At 40.9% G+C, this 23,951-nt stretch overlaps 1 protein-coding gene across 6 annotated transcripts in view; it reads left to right on the forward strand.

The window, feature by feature from the left end:
- ADCYAP1R1 (ADCYAP receptor type I) overlaps nucleotides 1-23,951 on the forward strand; it is a 1,274,377-nt gene that overhangs the window by 1,175,624 nt on the left and 74,802 nt on the right. For all 6 annotated transcript variants that reach the window (XM_069647708.1, XM_069647709.1, XM_069647714.1 and 3 more), the window contains 2 exons: nucleotides 20,257-20,386; nucleotides 20,500-20,541. In XM_069647708.1, coding sequence (XP_069503809.1) covers nucleotides 20,257-20,386; nucleotides 20,500-20,541 — 172 coding nt within the window. The remainder of the gene's footprint in view (nucleotides 1-20,256; nucleotides 20,387-20,499; nucleotides 20,542-23,951) is intronic.

Here is a 23,951-nt window from a genome sequence, read left to right on the forward strand (position 1 = left end):
GCATTAGAATTACTTGAGGGGAGCAAGAACAGCTTCCAAAATAACACCTTTTTTGATGATTGCATGGTCACAAGCCTTACTGTGTCCCCACATATGTGCCCACATAACACCAAGGCATTAGATTGCCATTTATAATCCTCTAGTGCAGGTGATAAAGCACAACCACCATGTCCTTGGGCAAACAATCCTCACTGCCCCACTATTTATTTCCAATATAATATTAGCCTTTGCAATATGGGCACCCCGCTGGCAGTTTACAACAAACTTCAGACCTAAATAATCACAGGAAGACACCTGCTCGAGCCTGTTACCATCAACACTAATGTTCAATAGGCACCTCCTAATAGAGTTTGGCCCAAATACCAGAGCCTTAGACTTACTCGGGTTGATTTCTAGTCCCAGGCCTTTACATTTCTTGGAGAAACTTTCCAATGTTTTCTTGAGCCCAGCTGGGTGGTTGCCAAAAGAACTGCATCATCCTCGAAAACTAGGCCTGGAGCTCTATCAAAGCCCAGCCTAGCAGGATCTAGACAACACTGATCGTGTTGATATACACACAGAACAACATTGGGGCCAAGGCACACCCCTGCCCTACTCCCTTCTCAACCTCCCAACCTCACAAGGTGTTGTCAACTCTCCTGCCAAACCCCACCACTCAGCTGCTTGATTATCAGTATGCAGAAGCTGGATTAAGACTAGAAGATGGCCTGTGGTTTGTTTTTCCCTCAGCACCTTGCACGGCTAAGCACATGGAACCCAATTGAAAGAAGCCTTAAGGTCTGCAAACTTTGCATATATAATATAAGATAGAGTATCAAAGCTTGGTCGACCGTGCTCTTTCCCACACAAAAACCTGCCTGCAGAAGACTCTTTCTAAAGCACTTGCTCATTCACACAGATGTTCAAGTAGAACCTTAGCAAATATGTTCCCAGTGGCATCCAGCAAGGAAATGGGACGATAATTGGCATCCATCCCAATGTAACCTTGTAAGACAGGTTCACCCTTTTCCCTGCTGGTAGATAATAGTTCCAAAAGGTTGAAGAATCTTCCGCATAACTGTAAGGCATCCCATTTTCCATTTTAAAATTATAGTTTCTTGTAGTTCAACACATTTTCATAGTTACACCTTAAAGAGTGCAAATCGCCTTTGTCCACAGGGGTTGGGTACTTCAAATATATAATAAGCTCTCTATTTGCCTCCCTACACTCTCTGAGATACCAAGAAGCTGTTTTTACTGCATGCTCCTTCTCTTCTCTCTTGGAATTAGTGACTAATGGTCGTATGACTTCAAGAACAGTCACAGATTCGGCAATAACCTTTTCATATGGGGAGTTTTATGACATAGAACTTCCAGATGTCCAAGGATAGCTTGGTAAATGCTCAGAATTCTGTTTCTTATAGCTGGATCCACTTTATTCAAGGGCGAGAATGCATGGCGATTGAGATGGCTGACATCCTATCCCTATTTATAGTGTCCTGAAAACATCCCACTAAACTCTTAGGGCCTAATTCACAGAGCGTTTTCCAATGGGGTTTTGCCATTATATAACGCTTCTGTGAATTAGGCCCTTAATTACCAGAGTCAGGGGTTTATGGTCACCTGTGTGCATGTCAATTGTTGGAAATATGTGCATGAATGTATGTGTGTATGAGCACAACTCTAGCTGGCTCGCAAGTGCAGTGCAGAAAGGTGGGGAGGGGGAGAATAACATATCAGAAGATGGAAGCAATAGGGAAGGGGGGTAACATTGTTTCAACATTCTGAGCCTAATTTAGGAAACCAGATCACATCAGATTGTCCAAAATATTTCACCACTGCCAATTCTCAAAGCCCATTTATAGTGTCATATTACTATAAAATTACATTAAAAAGTCCCTCAAATTGACCAAAGTCCCTACATTTTGTTTATGTCACTTATCTCAAATATTGTCGAGACAGTGTTGTTTTAGCACATTACACACGGTAGTGACAACACGTACTGCATTTTCGAATACCAAATGTTTTACCTCTCTGCCAAATTCTGAGTTTCAAGCTTGAAACTCAACCTCTCTGCCTGCTGTTATGTGCCATTAGTTACCAGGAACTTGAGAAAGTTACCTCCTACAGTGTAGATGGTGTGTAAAGGAAACATGTCTCATAATGCTTTTACCTTAATGTTTGGAGGTAAATCCCATTTTGTCAGTCTGGCTAAATGTGTATGATCAGCAGTTAAGGCAGCAGCACCTTTGTAAATTGGGGAGAGGCAAATTAGTGTATATTGGCATTTATATTGTGGACCTAGAGAGTGGTTTAGATTCTATTCGTTGCTTGACAGGGGCCCTTTTAGAAACTTTAAAACAGTGGTGTCGAGTTCTGATCTATTCTTGTCTGTAGGTTATGGTTCCTACATGATTTATGGCTATTTAGCTTGTTGCTGTTATCATTTGTTTCTTTTTGTTTTCTTAAATGAGAGCATTCTTAAATTAACTAAGCTCATGTATGCACCAAGATCAATATGATTGGCATTCAATCATTGCTTTGATCATCTAAACAGTTATAAAATGAAGATTGTGAATCAGATATATGACAGAAGATGCGTGTAATGATCCTTTGCAACAATGATTTGCTACATTGACGTATCTGGATCCGATCCAATTCATTGTATTATTTCTGTTCATATTTATTCAACTTTTACAGTCCTTATTTTAAGACATTGCCAGATTTCATTATATATGCCCATCAAAACCTTTAGTGCTGAGATTTGAACAATGTGTTAAGCAAATTAGGGGTTGTATACACATCCTAAGGGGAATTAAACAGTTCCATATTTTAATGTAATGACCAAGGGGCTAATTCACAGAAGCGTTTTATAATGGCAACCCCCTATTGGAAAATGCTCTGTGAATTAGGCCCTTAGTTTGGGAGGCTCCCATAAATTACATATAATTTTATTGCCAGGATGGTGAGGAACGATTCTGAATTTTTGACAGCTGCGGGAAGGTGACTAAAACACGTGATTGATGTGTGTCTTGTTGTGTTTTAAATCGAGAGTAGAAGGCAATTAAGAAAAATGAAAACATCAAAAAATCAATGACACAGAGAAGCAAAAGAAACCATAAAAGAGCCACTTGATAAGAATGGAGGTGGTGGAAGAACCAGTCCCTCCATGAGAAAATGTGTAGATTTGATGACCGGGATTTATCGAAAATGTCAGGATGAAATATGAGGTCTATTTGAAATCCTACTGCTTTAGAAAATATAGCTGACATGGGTGATACACAGTCAAAACATACTAAGACCTCCCATGAGAGATCATCATAGGACATAAACTAGTATATTCAGATGAGGTGCAATGTTGCAGAGGTTAGGTGACAAATTAGGTTCCTTCCACAGTTATTGATGGATGTAGCCGAGATGTTGTTCCTAATCGTAACTGGTGGGGATGATTGGCCATAAAACACAAGCTGCATGGGAAATGAATATGCATATCTCAGTTGACAAAAAAAAGAGATATATTAACACTTGTGAATGTTTTACACACAAGTCCACTATCACATATGCTTTTTGAACTCCAGGTGTCACTTTCTTCCCACAGAATGAGCTGTAGTTACCATCATAAATGGTCACATAGCAATTTACCATTTAGATCAGAAAAATCGACCGACGCGAGTTGCCAACGGATGCACAAGTCACAGGGGAGGCAATGGACGCAATGGACCTGAACCCATACAGCATTAAAATGAAACTAAAGGCTAAACTAACGGTTGTGGGATCCAATAGTCAGCATCCTTAATTGAAAAACATCTCAATCCAAGTACATCAGGCAGGTTGGGGCAAATTCATCAGAAATCCAGGAAACATTCAGAAGGTCACTATCAAGTAGAAACTGGTCAAACCAGTGAAGGCAAGGTTGTGTTCAAAAAGGTAATCCAGTAAGAAAATGAAAAGTCTGGAGCCAGAGGTTGCAGTCCAAAACCAGATAAACAAAACATGCAATAGCTGATCCAGAAAACAGTTCATAAGGCTAGAAGCGGTCAATTTGAGTTTTCATCGGAAATCAGGTTTAAGGAACAAAGCTACTCAAGTAGATCCAATGTAACAGTTGGGGAGCGCTGCTTTGCTTCTTCTTTGTGCTTTTATAGTTCCGATAACAAGGAACAGCTGTTCTGTGCGTGTGGAGATGGTGGAGTAATGATGTCATACATCTACGCACTGAGGACCATGGGGACTGTAGTCCCTTAGGGTGCCATGAAACGCACAGAGGTGAGGACGCACATGACAACGGAGAGACCTGGTGGCCCACTGTGCAGGTCGCTTGGGAACATGCCAGCCCCCCCACAGCACCAGCACATAAGCAATGTCCCTCGTGGGTCCTGACAGTGGGGCACCATAAACCCGAGAATGCAAGTAAAGCACAGAAGCCACAAGATGCTATAACCCTGTGTAACGCAACCAGTGACTTAATGCTAATGGACTTCCACTGTCTTATGACACAGAGTACCTGGGGTAGGCCGGTACCCAGATGATAGGAAAACCCTTACCACTTAATCATTTGACCCATTCTGGCTCTATCAAGAGAGAAACTATTCACAAAGCAGGAATCCTTTTTATGTCGTAAAATTACTACAAGATCCTATAGGCATTCAGCCCAATATTGGCTAAATCAATAGAGAATCGGAGGGGTACAAATATCTCTAGTGGATTAGAAAGCACAACACTTTATAGACTACCCCATCCAAACACAGGGTTCTTAATTGTTCTCAAAGAGGTATTTATGCATTTATTTTTAGAAAATGTACTCCAAGTATTAGTTCTTGAGAACACGGCACAATCATTATCATTAATAATAGACAATTGAAATCAAGACAGCCCATGTTAATAACAAGTCATAAAGCAGAGCTTTTGCTAAATTAAAGTCTGCTTACCAGGGTGTACTAATATGTTAAGGGGCAGATCAAGAAAGCAAGTTACAAGGAATGTTCACCATTGATATATCTGCAGAACTAGCATGTCCAGGCTGGTCTGACCACCCCCTGTATGTTGCATTATAGCATGGCGACAACTGCAATTAAAGATTTCCTAGAATCTCTTGTTCAGAAGTGGCATTTCCAAGCATGGCTGATGTCATTAGAACTCAATGTTTACTTGTGCTTACAGTTTAGCTTGCAATATACTTAGCCTCTTTCTCTATACTGTGTTGAGCATTCCATCTCAGAGTTGGACATTCCTGCAGAGAAAGGCATGCCATTATACACTGACTAGAAGAATATTCATCACTTATATAGAATTCTTTACTTTACCTATGTGCTGCACTTTAAAGTATTGTGAAGGCTAACCACTTCATTGTTCCTAGAAGATTTGTGAAGGTTAGCCAATGTATTGCACTTAGAAGAATAGCTAAGGTTGGCCTATGTACTGCACCTAGAAGTTGGAGAATGTTTGCCAATGTACTGCTCCAAGAATCTTGAAGGTTAGTCCACTTATAACATTCATAAGAATTGTGAAGCTTAGGCAATTTATTGCATTTAGAGGAATTGCAAGGATAGTCATGTATTGCACTTAGATGATTCTTCGGGGGTAGCCATCGTATTACATGTATGTAGCCGCCGCATTGTAATCCAAGTGAAGGCCGAATGTAGCCTGGTCTTAGAATATAGGTGGATGTAAAATGTAGTCATTGTATTTAATCTAAGTGCCTGTTAATTGTAGCCTGTGCATTCATCTAGGTAATGGTTAGAATGCAACTGATGTATTAAATCTAAGGGCAACTCCATAGTCATGGAAATCACTCAAAGGCATTTGCTGCCGAACCGTACACATCTGCCATCAAACACCACCCAAAACACTTTGCACAACACCTCTGCCATGGGAAGGTAGCTATTATTCATGACAAAAATTTGATATATAGATGGACACATAATAACTATCCAACTCTAACATCACCGCCTCTCATCACCCATCCACATGCCGACTCGACATCAGTGGCTAGCAGGGATTTGGCCACCCTTTCATATCTTCGTATAGGCCGTTATGAACACACGCATACTAGCATGTCTTCAATTTTCCCATACCTGAACTTCGGTCACCTGAGGGTGTTCAACCTTCAGCGGGGAATGACCATATCAATGGTGAAAGGAGTGATACAAATCACGCAATGCAATGCAATACAATTCTGCCTATGGAACAATCTTATGCCTATATTAGGGTTGTCAAATTCCAAGCTTCGAGTGTTGCAATCATGCTGGGGTTTCATGATATGTCTCTATAAGATTAATGGGAAAAATATGTATATCATGATTAATGTGTGCCCTTCTATTTCATAAATGTTAATGTAGTATATCCTGAACACCACTGCTCTAGATAGTAAGAAAATAGCTTAACAGTTTAGTGTTTAACTGATTGGGTGATACCTGTTCTTTAATTAAATATTAAAGTGTATGGTCCTCCCAAATAAGTCATGTGATACCCTATTTTGAGTTAATGCAATTGCAATGGATAACATGGAATGTTCTTTCACTAATAGTTAACCAAACAACTCACTTGAGAGCCTCAGGCTTGTGTCAGTAACATCATGGTTGCAATAATATTTCCCTTGCACAACCTCAAAAGCATTTGGTATACCCCAAATTGCCTGAATTAGCAGCACTTTCATAATATGCTGTGCTTCAAAATCTCCTCCAATGTCAATACTGTCACCACAATCGATTAGGTAGGGCATCAATACCCAAGTCATTAATCAGGATTAATGGTAATTTAATGACTGAGAGCGAGACACTGCACAAAGTGATAAAACAACCTAAAAAGGGAAAATAAGAAAACAAGACAAAATTGGGCTTTCATACAGGGGAGGCTTTCATTTTCTAATTCTAATAATGCACTGCAAGAAATAACTCAACTCCATGAGTCAACTCCATTAGTCATCCTTCATACATTCACTCTGGACAGATTAATCCAGATTAGGATTTAAAGTTTTAATTTTCAAATAAACAAATTATATAACAACAATTGAATAGATGACATCAACAAGTAACCTACAAGCATCCAATAAATGTTAACAAGCACAATGTTAACAAGCACAATAACATTTCAGATCACATCAATACCAATGCCATTTAAAAAAGGCAAGAACTAAAGGAGGAAGAGAAAGAAGAAAAAAGAAAAAGAAAAAGATCAAAGATTAAAGAACCAAAACATAATTATACCATCAAACATTGCTATCAGTTAATAAAGCATCATATACTGAATCAAAGAGTGAACCATGTTGGTATTATAGCTAACAGTCCAGAGACCTTACAGTCCAAATAATAGGCATACATCATCCACATACCTCAAAGAACCTTCCCCAAATGTCCCAAAATGTCTCAATGTCTCCTGAATCTTTGTAAATGGACTTTTCATAAGTGGAAACAGTGAGTAGTTATTCCACTCACTCGTCAATGTTAAAGGAGCTGCTTGAATTCCACATTCTCAGTATCATACTTTTGGCGATCATACACGCCCGGCACAACCACGTTTTCTTTCCAAAGGTAGAATCATCCAACTGAGATATGTTACCTAAAATCAGAAGGGAGCCAGATTAGGAAAGGGAGGTCAAAGGCAATGGGGGATTTATGGAGCTAATTAGGTCAAGAGAAAACACGGACAGCAATGGGGAAGGAGATTAGATTAAAACCAGGGTATAAAGAACACACATCAGCAGCATTCAAAGAGCAGTGGTGCAGGTGCCGTGTGAGCAATTTAAAGTGAACACATTCTGAGTTTGGTATTAGTGAGAAAAGCTGTTACAGTGCTTTGGACAGTATACAGTACACAATAACTGCAACAATGACGAACACTGAAAATGAAGAGATGGCTAAGCAAGCCAACACAGTATAAAAGAAAGTATAGAAGATCGCCATACCTACTTAAATGCAAAATGCACTACTAGTGACCTATGGGGGTTCCAGGCAGACCAGTGTATATATATATTGAAAGAAGACCGTGGGCCAATTTTCATTTTGGGTGGCAAGACACATTTTGCAACCCTAAGAACTCTCTTAGAAAGGTATAGAGGGAACAATGCAGGGACGAGGAATATTTTTTCAAGAATGTAACCCCCACATATTGGAATGTGTTTGCCCAATTGAATTTGTCATTGCTTACCTGCATATATGCATGTAGCATTGTTGACAATGAAGTCCTGGTTTCTCACTTATGTGAGCTGAATATTGATTTATAAGATAATTAATTGCAGCAGGTATCTGTCCCAGCAATACCAAATCATTGGCATAAGCCAATACGGAAATGTTATTATGACTAAAGAGAGACAAATGATTGGTGCATTTATCCAGGGTGCATGGGAGAGATTTAAAGAACAGGGATGGGATTAAACAGCCCTGTTGTTTTGCTAAAAATTTACAGGGAGATGCCCATACTTCAAACATTAATTGTGGACAGAAATTGCATTTCTGAAGCCCATAGTGTGCCTGTATTTATTGGGGCAATTTGCACCAGAAAATACATTTTATTTATTTTGACATAATAAGAGTTTGCACAACTGATACCATTCCATCTAAAATAGCTTTCATTGGACATTATCAACTTGTTGGGGAATTTGCGAATCACTTGATCAGACCTTGCAGGAAACCAGCTTAGCACAGACAAGAAAACACAATAAAACAAAGTTAAAAAGATGTGAATGGGTATACTAAATATTCACCTTAACTCCATTGAAGAACCAATGTGCCAAGAAAACTGTCACTGACAGCTGTCAGTATTTCAATGTCAAGTAGCAATCAAGTAAAAAGGACATTAAAGAAGTTATGTTTCTATTGTAATCTGTTGCAGTGGGAAGCTTCTAATAAAGCCTTTCAGACTTTTGCAATCTATAATTTGATTCAGCACCTCGTCCAATTCCATTACAACTATGTGGAGGAACCATATAGGAAGGCTAATTTCAATCAAAATGTACAGACCCATGGCCTATAATCTGTGTACAGCTATCTGCTGCAGAAAAGCACACCTGCGTCACTCTCTTCCACTTCTAAAGCGCTCTCCGTTCCAGCCACCTCCACCCAACCTCGGCCCATGTGACCTATACCAAATCTGCACAATTGCAAAGTAATGTGTTTGAAATATGACAACTACATCATGGTGTGAAATCGCATCTTAGATAGTTACAGAAAACCTATTTTACAACATCAAAGAAACTGCTGCAACTGAAAAAATATAAAAGACAATCAGTGACAATTTTTTTATCCTCTTATTTTACAAAAATTAAAAAATTAAGACACAAAAAAACGAATGAAAAGACTATACAAAAGGCACAACAAACCCATACTTATTATTGGTGGACTGAAATGGCCTTGCTGAACCCATTGTGTGTTTGCATTTATTGGGGCAATTTGCACTGGAAAAACCGTTCTAATTCTTATTTACATAATACCATTTCCATACTCTCTCTCTCTCTCGCTCTCTATCTCTTTCTCTCTCTCTATCTCTCTCTCTCTCTCTCTCTCTCTCTCTCTATATATATAAATATATATTTTACTTTTTTTAAACAAACGCATTTTTCATGAAATTAAACACTAGATTTCACAAAACAACAAACAACAAATGAAGACAATGGGCCTCATTACAGGTCCAGCGGTAATCCTGCCAGTGCTACCGGCGGGTTGCTGCCAGACTCGTAAAATGTTACGAGTCTGGCAGCAACCCGGACCAAGGAAGTCAGGTGATCGTAAAACATTAGTCCCAATTCCCATTGAATACCATAAGACTCTATGGGAGTGGGGACTCCGAAGCGCTTGCACCATTGCTAACGGTGCTGGCACTTCCATGACCAGTATGCCAACCGTGCCCGCTGCGCTTGGCAGGGTCAGACCTTTCGGGCACAGTGGCCATGGGTGACAGACTCCTAGTTTGCCAGTCCAGACACAAGAGTGCCGGTGAGCTTAACGGCAACCTTGTTTCTGGACCAGCAAACTTGTAATGAGGCCCAAAATATATTATCTTATAGATAACCACACAGTAATACACTCCAACAAAAAATATTTTTAAAGCACACACTTTTTCAGATCACCCCAAAAAGCACTTTAATACACACCATTAGTGATTATAAAAGCATTGTAAATAAAATCACATTTCTACTGCTCTGTGATCATACATTTATTTTGAGTGCAGGAAGTATAGTTAATGATTCTATATCATGCTCCTCAATGAAATACATTTTTTGTTCCTAATAAACATCTTCCAATAATTGTTCCAACTTATTTTCTACATATAAGCAGGACAACTTCATTGTTAACAAATACAGTAACATACAACATATTATCAAATAAAACCTTCAACAAAAACAGTGACAAACAACTGATAAATGCCAATAATATTTTGTCCCAGTTAACAAGAACTGCACCTTGAGCACAGTGTGAGTCCTCAGTCAAAATAAGAAAAGTCGATCTCATGGTGGGTGTTATTCTTTCCAAAATCAAAAGCAGAAAAAGAGGACTATATTGTAAGAAAACTAATAAAATGCCTGGCACATATTCACTGCAACCTATCACAAAGAAGTACACATTTACAACATTAACACCAGCCAATTAGAAACACTGAAACACATACAAACCCTGTCCAGCATCTCTAATATCCGCGGCCCTTCAGCGCAGCTACAAATCTTTCTTGTAGCCATTGCTACATGGACAATTTGTACAAACTGAGCCAACCTTCAAAAATTCAAAAAAGACAAGGGACCACCTAAGTACACAAAATAACACACACAGTTTCAATTCAGACCTGTATCATCCACATTAAAATATGAATATTGCACAGCAAATGTATGGTCCAATAGACGTAGCTATAACAGCAGCCGCGTCTATCAAAACAACCAATGAAAAGGCGAAAAAGCATAGACGCACCCACACACGTGCTTGTTATAGCCACGATTATAGAGAAGCTTTGCTGGTTCGACTGCTATTAACCCACGGCTAAAACACATTCATGAACATTCGATGTGCCATTTGCTGGTATATAGCTGCAACTTCAGACGGTATAAAGTTTAAAAAACGGGTAGCAATGTCACGCAGTGGGTGGGTGCTGGGTAGCCATGGTTATTAGATAAAAAATAATAATCTGAGTATGGAATATGAATGACAAAAGAGACAGTAGTGATACAATGGTAGTTAAAATGAGTTTTGTAAGATACGTGATAATAAAGTGAGCACATCAAATGTGCTAAAATATTACACTCAGTGTACTCCAAAACAGTCATTTTAAAGACTACTTATAACATATGAATATAACAATACAATGAAATAACATCCATCACATATAAATACACAAATACAATGAAATTACATAAAACAACCTTTTTCTGGCTAGAGTTCATTGACTTTTTTTCCTAGCTGTGGTTGCAATATGAAACTTTAGGGTGGTAGGTCACATAGATGTTCATACATATATAAATAATAGATCATTCTTAGAAAGGACTCTTTCGAGTACAAACACTGTACTTTTCTGCACATTTAGGCCCATAGCCGCAGGTATAGTCCAACAAACCTGTGGCTACGACCAACCCTTCCCAGTCTTTGCTGTCGTTGACCGCACCTCCGAAATTCAACACCCTGTTGGGCAATAACGTAGTCACAGATATTCATCTATGTTTAAAACAAAAATATCCTTCTATCTGTAATGAAAATAAAACATAAGTAGATAAAGAGAACACACACTTTAAGAAACACAATTTAATACACACATTTGTATGGCCCTCATATCTTGTATGCAGTGCATCACATGCACTATATAAGATACAGCATTTGTGCATGCAACAAGGTTGTTCTCTTTGCACATACTATTCGAGGCTATAAACATGGCTCCAGAAAGTTAAGTGTTGCAAACTCCCTGGACCTCCTATAACTCCCACATGTCACTTGGCGTCCTCCATCCACCTGTGCACCTCTAGACTAAAGTCATTTGCAATTATTCTAACCTGCAAATAGCTTTTTAACTACTTTTCGTTTCCCATTATCGTCAGCTTTTATCCTTGCATCGAGAGAAAAACAAGACGGAGGCTGATCCATTTCTAAAAACATCCAGTTTTGGGTAGATCCCTGAGATGTAGATATTTTTGAGAAGGGGCACGCCCTTCTGCATCAAATATTTAAATAAGTACTGCACGGAATAACCCCTAACCACACATGGTGCCCGAGTTGCTTTGGGCATGGTCCAAATCCGTCCAGTGGTTTGGGCTGTGCGCTTTGACAAAAATTGACCTTGTTTGTCTATGGGAAAATGAATGGGAATCAGGCTGTACTTTAAGCCAAAAAATGTTTTGTCTTCTTAATAACTTTTTATTTTGTAACGTGTCCTTACAAAACTACGCAGTCTACACATATGGTGGTAATGCCCGAAACTGGACAGATACTGGGGGAACATAGTGGACATCCCTACGAGACTGCTCCGCAAAGTCTATGTCATCATGATGATGTCAGCATCAAAGGTCTTGGCGTGCAAGAGGAAGTCCAAAGAACCCCACCGGGAGCATGAGTGGGCTGCAAAGCTATGGTCAGTGGCCGCCATGGAGTGGCTCACATATTCGATACAAGGTGATCACCTAAAGTTTATGACTGAGTGGTCCGCCCTCTTGGCATACCTTAAAAGAGGTAGGCGCAGAACATGGTGCCCGAAAGCGATGTCGCTGCTAGGAATCACTGACTCCCAAGAGGACTCTGACCCATGAAGAGGGATGAGCGGGGGCACAAAACTCAGACTACAAGCAAGGAGGGAAAGGAACCGCACTCTCTGCCTCTGCCACAGGCACCACTGAGAGGTGGAAAGACTATACATCTGACTTCTGGATAATGGAGGGGGTGAAGGGGGAGTGGGTTTGTTTTTTCATTGTTGATCTGTTAAAAATGCTAATAAAAACAAGTAGAAAAAAAGCTATGCAGTATGGGGGCAGCGCAAGTTCTTAATCACTGTCGAAATGTCAGTCAAATCTGTTTCTCAAATCAAAAGTTATTAACAATAGAATTTTGAGGGGTTCCTATGAGAGTCCGACTCACCTTAACTATAGGGCGGCGACCGCCTCAGATGAAGCCAGTGAGAGGGTGAAACATGTCAGCGTTTCCTTTTTAATGCTTTCGATTAACATGTGTTGGATTAAAGAATTTTTTGAAAACCAACTGCGTTTTGTGTTACTGCTAGAAAACTGCTGAAGGATTTTCTGTAAGGAGTGCGGTCTGGCCATTTATATGTATGAATGCATTAAAAGGTGTAAAATATATTAAGCCAAAAATAAAATCCTGTTGTTTTCAGTCTAATTCCACTCATTTTCCCAAAGAGAAAAAGTGATTTGATTGAACACCTGTAGCACCAGAATAGCTGGATAGATTTGCACTAAATTAGAAACCACTTGAGGACAACATGTCTCTGATGTGCGTTTTCGTGGTTTGGGGTAAATACATTGGGTTGTTTTTAAAATATTCAATGTGAAGTGGATGCCCCTGCTCTTAACATACTTTTACAGATCTCTCATAGTACTCTGCACAATGTGAGGAATTCCTATGATGATTATGAGGGGTGACAAACATGAAAACTGCTCCAAATGATAACTGGAGAAGGAAAAGGGGTGCATGCATATTATGCTACAGGTGGGCATGTGAAAAGAGGACTATTTTTGCAGTGGGGGAGTTTGGAGCGGACTCAGCAGCCCATTTGTGGGAGAAAATGTTTGGCTTATCAGGGAGTCCCACAGGAATCCTGCAAGATTCTTAGATTAACTTTGCAAGGTGTGCATGGGAAAAAAATGTGCCCCATACTTCAAAGAGTAAAATGGATAATGAGAGAGAGTCAGGGAAGTAAACACAAGGGAGCGTGTGATGAGACCAAGAAAAGAGTAGAAGGGGGCACTTGGTGAATGTCAGCGATGGTGGGGAGACCATTTTCTAATGTTGTCCCGTTACTGAGGGAATTGGCAAAAAGTTATGTTACCACGAGGATGGGCATACTCTGTATTACCATGGAAATTATTCACGGGAATGGCGTGCACAAGAATAGGTAATTGCAGCAGAGGAGTTATTGTTAGCATGAGAAATGATTGCAGAAAAAAGGCCAGCAAAACAATAATCTATGAACTTCTGTGACTTGTCGATTTAAAAGTGCACGCAGGGGGATTCAGAATTAATAGGCAGGGCAATATGTTTTTTTTTTTATAAAATGGTGTCACATGCACGGTGGATGAAGGCCATGACCTAAGCCCTCTGTGTTTTTAAAATATTGGGGCAACAGCGACAGTATCTATGGCCTAAGGCTAGAGGGCCCCTGGCAAAGGCTGAAGGTTAGTGGACACGGACTATGGCTAGTGGATTTGGTTTGGTACTAAGGGGGGTCTCGGCTTTAAAAGGTTTTATGAGCCTCGGCTTTACCTCTTTTAAAATAGTTGGTGCAACATGGAGACTCCACAGGCCATGGTCTAAGATCATTTCCTGTGGGCCCCTAAAAAATTATAGTATGATACAACCCTTCAAATTAATTGAAACAACTTTAGTTAAGAGAGAGTTAAGGTGATCAGATTTAAAGCAACACAATCATTGACATTCAGCAGGTGTGCGAAGTTTTGACAATCTTAACTTTCCATATCCTGTGCTGCAAAGTCCATGAGCACATACATGATATTGCAGAAAGGATTCACATTTATTTATTTATGTATTCATTTATTTAGTTATTTATTAATTTGTTTCATATTTATTGCACATTTTTTGGGTGCTTATAGAAGAAGTAAATTTGTTTCAAAGCGCCCACAGGGCAACAGGGAGGGAACATGAGATAGAAACAATGAATATACTGGAGGATAAAGACGAACATACTACTTGTGAGCGTTCAGAGAATTGAGATACAATGGGTCTCATTACAAGTTTGGTGTAGCCTTAAATAGGTAATTATCAAGTCATTACAGCCCTGCCGGTAATTGCCCATTTGCGGGCACCGGAAAAAAGATGCTCCCCATTCCCATTCGGCCCCATAGTGCTGAATGTGAATGGGCACGTCGGATGCACCGGCACCGTTTATAACTGTGCCGGTCCATTCGACATGCTGTGCTCGCGGGTGCCTTTCTGTGGCAGAAAGGCACCTGCGAGCACAACTCGTAGTTTGCTTGTCCGGGAATTACGGTACTGGCATGCTTACCGGTACCATAGTTCCTTATAATGAGGCCCAATATGACATCAGAGCGGCATCAACACACACATACACAAATTAGCTAATCAGTACGCACATATCCCTGTAATTTCAATTGAAAACAATATATATTTGTTTACATATTTCTCTAAGACTGTTTAAAACAGCAATATTTTAACGGATTTACCCATGCAGAAAACCTACTTGCTCCAGGTTCAAATAGGTGCAAAATGTTATGGGAACAGGTGCCTTCTGCTTTCTGTGAAAAGAGTTACTGATCATGCAAATAGGTGGTTCCCTCATTTGCAGCGCAACTCCTTCACTCATTGAATCACAATTCTGAAGCAATCAATAAACGTGTTCCCCATTTTGAGAATATCAAACAGATTACGTGGATGCATTGTGCAGGATTTGTATTTCCTTGAAGGTATTTTGAGTATCAAAATGTTTTGATAATTGGATCCAAAATGTTAAGAGTTAGGAGATTAACTTTTTCAGAGATATATATGTGCCTCATCACGAGTTGGGCAGTATCCCAGTGGTAAATGCACCGGGATACATCCCAACGTTATGAGCATTACTGCAACTCGGTTAAGTGCCCTTTTGCGTCGGATCCCGAGTTGCATTGGCGCTATTCAGCCCCATTCATTCCGGGTCCATTAGACTCTAAGGGGCTTTTTGGCGGGATTACCACTGTCAGTAATAGCATTGAAAATGGGCAGACAGTGGAGGTTTTTACCTTCAGCATAAGGCTGGAGGTAAACCTCCCACCCTCCGCCCAAACTCAGGATTGGGCAGAGCTGTGATGTGATGGTAATAGTGTTAGTGCTGCATTTCTACCTCTCTGCACAACCCCTGATTAGGCCCACAATATTCTGCATCATTATAGCCTTTTCATTCAACCCCCATCATGTCAATTTTAGTGACCTTAATGTTAATGAGTTTGGCACTGTGTACTGTTGCCACTTGCATGGTCTCTTGGTGCTCTGGTGGATCTGCAATGGAAGGGAGTTTTGTGGGGGTTTGTTCAGATTGAAAGCGAAAAAGAGCAAGAGAGCTGTGATGTGCAGTTGACTGATCAGTACAGAGAAACCAGTCACTGAACTTAGGTACGTATTCGGTTTGCAGCAGGCACGTGGTGTCGTGGTATGATTGTGTGTATTTTAGTTTCATGTTGGGTGTTGTGAAGGACGTGTGGTTTGTAGTGCGGTAGAGGTATTTATTTATTTATTCATTGGACATTTGTATGGTGCCTATACACAAGTGTTTCAAGGTGCCACAAGACAAAAAAGGGGGGGCACAGGAGAAACAATTACAATAAATGGTCCTATTAAGCCTTGTGACATTCAGACCATGCAAGTGCAATGACAATAAGTGCATGGGGAGGAGGCAGGTCAAGTCAGAAGGGCTGGGATAGAGGGAGGGGGAGGGGAGAAGTGCAGGAAGACTGGGGCCCAGGGTCTGGCCAAGTGCTGAGAGAAGCCTAGGTTGGTGAGTGCTAGGGGAACGGTCAACTAGTGTAAGGACGGGGTGGAACATAGTCCGGCTAGTCATGAAAGAGTGCCCAACGGCAAGTGATGGTTAAAGGGTGCTGGGGTAGACTGGCTGAGCAGGGCTTGGGCCCTGTAAGGCACATAAGGGTCCAGAAACCAGTCACAGTGGCAGGGGGACAAATAGCATGGGAGGGGGTGAGGGATCAAGGAGGAGTAATGGAAAGTCTTGAAAAGTTTCCAGAATTTAAGGAGATCCGGCTCAAGTCTGATAGGGGCAGGAAGGCTGTTCCAGAGGGAGGCTCCAGCTGAAGAAAGAAATCTACCTCCCACTCTCTGCTTGGTGAAACGTCTGAAAAGCAGAGAGTTGGAGCCAGAGGACTGAAGAACCCTAGCAGGGAGGTATTTAGGGAGAGAAAATTGAATGTAGAGGGGTACCAGAAAGACTTGTGGGTGATGCAAAGGGTCTTGAATTTGATCCTTGTAGACACCGGGAGCCAGGGGACTGATTTTAGTACTGGAGAGATGCGGTCCCTAGGCTTGAGGCCAAGGATAAATCTCAGCCCTATTCTGGATTAGTTGAGGAGGGCAAAGAGAGGAAAGAGGTAGATTGAGGAATAGGCTGTTGCAGTAGTTCAGCCCAGGGATAACCAGAGATCTGGAGACATTAAGCTTATGGGGGCAGGTGAGAAAAGGGAGAATGCCTCTGAGGAGGTGGAACTGAAAGTTTGACTTCTTGGCAAAGTCTCTGATGTGAGGGGAGACTGAGAGAGAGGCGTTGAAGATGACTCCAGGATGTTTTGCATCACAACTGGGCTCAAGAGGGAGGGAGGGAAGCAGGGAGCAGGTGTCCCAACGAGAAGGATCTCAATCTTACTGGCAATAAGGCAGAGCTCATTATAAGATCACCATACCTGAATAGCAGTCAGGCAATCAGGTATAAGAGAGAAAGAAGAGGAGGTAGAGGAGGGAACCTTAAAGGAGAGCTGTGTGTCATCAGCATAACATTGAAAGTGAGGAGAGAAGGTGTAGATCAAGTGGGCCAGGGGGGGAAAGTTATATATCGAAAAGCCATGGTGATAGGATAGAGCCCTAAGAGATGCCGCAGGTAGACAGTGAGGTGGTGGAGAGGAAAGGGCCCAGGTATGTTTTTTTTTTGTTCAGATGTTGAAGCTGAGTATGCAGAATGGTGAGTTTTTAGTACAGTTAGCTAGGAGCAGCACATTTTCTTGCCCCAGCAAACCATCTAAGTGTGATACATTTCCTACACCCAACCTCTAGTTAAGTGAAGCACATTTCTTGCCCTCAACAATCCATCTAAGTGCAACACATTTCCATCCCCCAGCAAACCATCCAAGTGCAAAACATTTTATAGCCCTAACAACCAGTTAAGTGCAGCACATTTCCAGCCTTCAACATATACTGTATTAGGGGGGAGCGTTTAGGTCCAGAAGCATACGTCGTCCCAAAAAAGCATCTGAATTTAAAACATCCGTTATCCTGACAAGGGACCCAGTTTCAAGGATACATTGTCTCAAAAATTCACCCAGAATCAAAGCATGCACTGTCCCGAAAATGCCCCCAGGTAGAGAAGTGGTGGGCCCTATTGGGCACTGCAGGACAGGGAGCAAAGAATCACACTACAGATAGTATAAAATGCCTCAGTGCGCAGTTGGGCACCTATGGATAATTTACACAAACGAGGCTAGATGCAAAATATGGCTAACTTACACAATTAGGCTGTATGCAAAACCTGACCAACCTACAGAAATAGGCCAGATGCCAAATATGTCTAACTTCCACAATTAGGCAAGATGCCAAATATGGCTAACTACACAATTAATCTAGATGCCAAATATGGCATTAAGTCTAGATGTAATTTCATGATCAGCAATCATCTTGTAGCTGGGATGACCACTATCCTCTGGTAAACAGATTTACTCAAACATACTAATTATGGGAGTTAAGTAGTGCTTCAGACAGACCTCTCCAGATTTAAAGTGCTGTACTATGCGATTTCAGATTCAGTACCAACTTGTGGTGCTCAGTATGTCACCTTGTGGAATTGGTGGGTGGTAAAGTGTCGAGTCTGGCCAACCAGGGTATCCACATCAACCAGTTCCCAAGGCAAGTGTGTTGTGCTTAAACAATACTCCTAGCTAACTATGGTAAATCAGCAATGGAATCATTAATTCATTACACTTTACCTTTGTGACTTAATCTGTGCTAACTCTGGAACCCACAAGTGCAATCTAAAAGTAGAGAATAGTGAGGGGGGGGGGGGGTTTATGAAACATCTGACCTATTGGTTTGAGACAAACATTGTTCAATTGCAAACAATCACAATTGTTCAGAAAAAGGCTAAACATCATGAATTGTTAAAAATAGGGAGAAGCTAAAGTCTTTAAACATCCCTGTAATAAACAAAAAAAGAGAGATGCACAAAAAGGTTTTACCCAATATATTACATTAACACATCATTATAGGAAAAAAAAATTCTGGTTGCAGATATGCCATAGAGTTTGAAGATTTAGGGCCTCATCACAGCCTTGGGGGTATCCTGGTGGTTATTGTGCAGGGATACCGCCAATGCAAATAGCATTACCGCAACTTGGTGTGACGCTATTAACACAGGATCCCGAGTTGTGGTAAGACTGTAATTCAGCATTTTGTTAAGAGTTTATAGCACTATTACCCTGGCGGAAATGGGTTGGAAGCTGGTGATTTAGCTTGAGGTAAATCTACAGGTTTCCGCCCAAACTCAGGATTGGGCAGAGCGGTAATGCAGCAGTAATAGCATTACCACCACATTGTTGCAGCCCCACCCAAATCCCTGATGAGGCCCTTAATGATTTAAAAAGCAAAAAAAAAAGAAAGTTTAGATAATCATTGCAGTTCTGGATATATAAATAAAAACATGGGTGTGCAATTGTAATCATAGAAAAATACATTCTTACAGAATTATTAGAAATAATAGTATTTCTACTTAGAGATGAGTAATAGTAAAATCTAATCAGTGATATGGCTGGGGATTTTGCTTGATTTGTATTCAATAGGAAGACAGTGCAATCAGCGGACTGTGTCAATTTCATTTTTTTTCTAGCTCATTTAGGAGAATAAAAGAGATAAAGATCCACTTTTCTGTTTTTAGAACTTTGTCTTAAAATAAGCCATTAAGCAAGACGTTTTCTACTTGGATAGAAGATATGAATAATGGCTATTTTTCTGAGCCCATTCGCCCTCGCAGGTTAGAGACAGTACATGCTAGAAAAAACACAACACAGTCCTTTCAGAAGCGTGAGCACTGAATGTTGCCAACTGTTAAGTACACATCAACTAACATCCACTTAACATGTCTTACTTTTTATCATGGTGTTTTAGTTATTATAATCATCTTAACATATTTCATCTTTCTTTGTTTTTATTTTGCTGTGACCCATATTAACAAATCCACTTGCTGTAATTGTTACGTATAACTTAATAGGAATTGTATAACAAATCCAAGACAATTAAATCCAGGATGTTGTGTTCAAAATTACAGAAAAATAACAAAAAGAAAAACATCTGTTTGAAGATTTATCATGAATTCAATTGACCAGAAAGTTAACATTTCTTTAATAATTTCGTTTGACAGGCGACTGGCCCGCTCCACACTGCTTCTGATCCCGCTGTTTGGAATCCATTACACTGTTTTTGCCTTCTCACCTGAGAATGTCAGTAAGCGTGAGAGACTGGTGTTTGAATTGGGACTGGGATCTTTCCAGGTGAATATGCAAAGGATGGCATAGCTTAATTTTTAACATTTTAAAATGATGTTAAGCATCAGTTTGCCTAACGTGCATTTTGCCTATATTTCTTTCACTTCTTTTTTCTCCAGGGTTTTGTGGTTGCCGTCTTGTACTGCTTTTTGAATGGAGAGGTAAGTATTAATAAATTGAAATCGTATATTTACTTATCATTCCAAATGGGATACAAATGTGATAGCTTATTCCAAATGTCATCTCAACATTGTCAAGAGTTTACCATTATTTCAGACTATCCAGGAGTTTTTTGTGTGTCCATTGTGCATCCTTATCAGAAAAAGATTGCACATTTCTTACAATATTGCCCCAACACAACAAGTGTCTGGCTTCGGAGCTGCCAGAAGCACGGAAACTGCTCTCCTGAACAACCGTGAAAACCTGCTCTCTAACCTCGATTCCAACACCCCCTGTGTCCTCATCTTACTTGATCTCTCCTCTGCCTTTGACACGGTCAACCATGCCATCCTGCTCAACCGGCTCTGTGATAACCTGGGGATCACTGGTCAGGCCCTGGCATGGCTGACTTCTTTCCTTTCTGACAGACCCTCCCAGGTTCAACTTGGGTCCTTCCTCTCCTCTATTTCTATCTGTGATGTTTCCCAGGGGTCTAATCTCTCTCCCTGGCTGTTCAACCAATACCTGGCACTTCTTGCTCATCGTATTGCCGCGCTCTGCCCCAACTTCCAGTGCTTTGTGGATGACTCATTTTCAGGCTACCCTCAGCCACCTCTTCTCCCTCTCTCATCTCTGACTGTCTGCCTGCTATTCAGGAGTGGTGTGCCGCCAATGATCTTTGCCTTAATGCCAGTAAGACTGAGATTCTCCTCATTGACACACCTGCTCCCTCATTTCCTGTCACTCTCTGGCCGGCCTCTATTGGCCCTCTTCCCGCTCCCACCTGTGAGGCTAAAAACCTTGGGGTCATCTTCCACTCCACACTCTCCTTCTCTCCTCACATCTCTGACATCCCTAAGAAGTCACACTACAAGCTGCACCTCCTCAGAGGTGTTCTTCCTTTCCTCTCCTTCCTCCAGAAGCTCACTGTCTCCAGAGCTCTGGTTCTTTCTAGGCTGGACTATTGCAACAGCCTCTTTCTAAATCTGCCTGCTTCCACTCTCCGCCCTCTGCAACTCATCCAGAACAGAACTGTCAGACTTGTCCTTGGCCTCAAGCCCAGGGATCACATCTCTCCAGGACTGAAATCTCTGCACTGGCTCCCAGTGGCTGCAAGGATTACGTTCAAAACCCTCTGCATTGTCCACAAGGCCTTCTGGAGCCTGCAGCCTCAATGCCTCCAACTCTCTTCTTAAATATCTTCCTTCTCGAGCTCTTCGCTCATCCACTTCCAACTCCCTCAGGGTCAGTCACTTCTCCAAGGAAGGAGTTGGTGGTAGATCTCTTTCTTCATCTGGAGCCTCCCTCTGGAACAGCATCCCTGCCTCCCTGAAACTTGAGGACAATCATCTCCACTTCCGGAAGCACCTCAAGGCCTTTCTCTTTGCTTCTGCTTTTTCTCCCCCTGACCCCTGCTGACCTCTTGGCTCAAACTGAAACTGCACTGTTTGCCTGGCCACCAACTGATCTCGGGCCCAGGTCCCTTCACTGCCAGTCACACACACCTGCACTTCCTTCCTGGCAACCCCCGCACTTGGGGACTGTTTCTGTATCCCTACAGTCCCACTACCAGCACTTGACACCTGATGTCTGCACTTACCCTTGTACTTGCAACCTACTGGCCATACTTTTATTTATTGTTATATCTATTATCCCATGTACTGCACTGTCCTCTCCCGTAACCCTCCCCACACTTTCCCCCTTCCCCTTCACATGCATGTGCGCGATCTGAATGACGCCTGGCCTAGTTGGATCGTTGTCTGTTCCCCCCTGTTTCCCCTCCCTTGCCAAGTCGCACCTTGAAACACTTGTGTATAGGCGCGTTATACATGCCATATCATATCACATCATATCAATAAAAAAACCTCTTAAATTAACGCAGCTTTTTCCATAAGGATACAGAATGAATTTTCTCCATCTGATTTAGATGCCCTAAAATCATAATTTGTTGAAATTGTAATCATCAATCGCCCAACCACATATTACTTCATTTGACTTAATGTATTGGAGTAGATAATATTTAATCACATTTGTATCTCTTCAGCAACCTAAAACCTGTATTTCTGTAAATACATTTTTATTGAACATTATTACCCTAAACAATAGTATGTGTTTCTGAGTATGTAGATTCCTCAGCATACAACATAGCTATATGCAGTTGAAGAAGTAGATCAGGCCATATGCAAATTCTTACAGAAAAGACATTTTAAAACTGCTCTATTATCCATAGCAGAAATCCACAGATTACTATACTGAGAAACAGGTCAAACTCTTGTTTTGCATTAATTAATGTAGAACATTTAGCAAACATGTTTCCTAAGTGTTTTAAGGAGTAATAGTGAAATGTAAAGGTTTTGCACACTTTATCTAATTGAAATATGGTGCTACGGCGAGACAGGAGTCACCAAGTGTAAGGAACAAGCTATGGGTCAAATTAGAAAACAAATGTTTGTACAGGATGTTAAAGAACCAATAGAATCAAGGCAGCTGTTCTCCCCAATAGTAGGAGGTAAAATATGGGTGTGTGTGGATCTGCAGGATGTTAATTTGGCCGTACGAGTAGACAGGTATCCTCTTCCAAACATAAACAACATATTGGCCATGGTGGCCAAAGTATGGAGATTTTCTACCATTGATTTTTTCCAAATTCCATCAAATTGAGTTGCACCTTAGATCACGGCATGTAACATCATTTAAAACACCATTAGGGGTTATAAACAAGTACATTGTGTTTGGATCAGCCTTTGCTGGGGCATTCCATTTCAAATACAAAGTAATCACAAGCCACTTATGCACTTATTTACTTAACAAGACAACTTGAAGGATAGCTATGTTGTTAGCAAGTGTACAAGAATTGAACTTTTATATTTAAAACATTTCAGGGAAAGATTATCCATTGGTGGATTATCCGTAGAGATTAGCATTCTAAAAATGGAAAAATAGAGTCTGTGACACAGTGAGATATATGGGTAGCTTGTTTAGGAGAATAAGTGCAATCCATAGTAACTGAGAGTGAACAGAGAAGAGCTTCAGAGGAGGAAGATGAAATTAGTATGGCTATGGAATACTACCAGAAGGATTGGCCAGCTAAGCCTAAATGTATGGCAGCTTACATACTTATCAAGAATGTGTTGTCCCCATGTGAATAAAGTCTGGTAAGTGAAGAACAGCTAATACATCCCAAGGGTGTGCAGTTCATGATTGTAGCAAGTGTGCAGGAAGTGGGTTTGTGTAGAGGTTTGACTAATAGGAGCTTTAAAAAAAGAAAACAGAATTGGTGGCCTGCAATGGGTGATGTGGTAGAATCAGTGCTGAAAGACTGCTCTGCATGTGCATAGAGTGGCAGTCAAAGAAACAAAATGTGGAACCTTTACAACTGATTGGTGTTCCGTTCTGACACTGGAAATAGTTG

Source organism: Ambystoma mexicanum, chromosome 2q (assembly GCF_040938575.1).
Source record: "Ambystoma mexicanum isolate Mex_15411 chromosome 2q, UKY_AmexF1_1, whole genome shotgun sequence".
Classification (NCBI taxonomy): Eukaryota; Metazoa; Chordata; class Amphibia; order Caudata; family Ambystomatidae; genus Ambystoma; species Ambystoma mexicanum.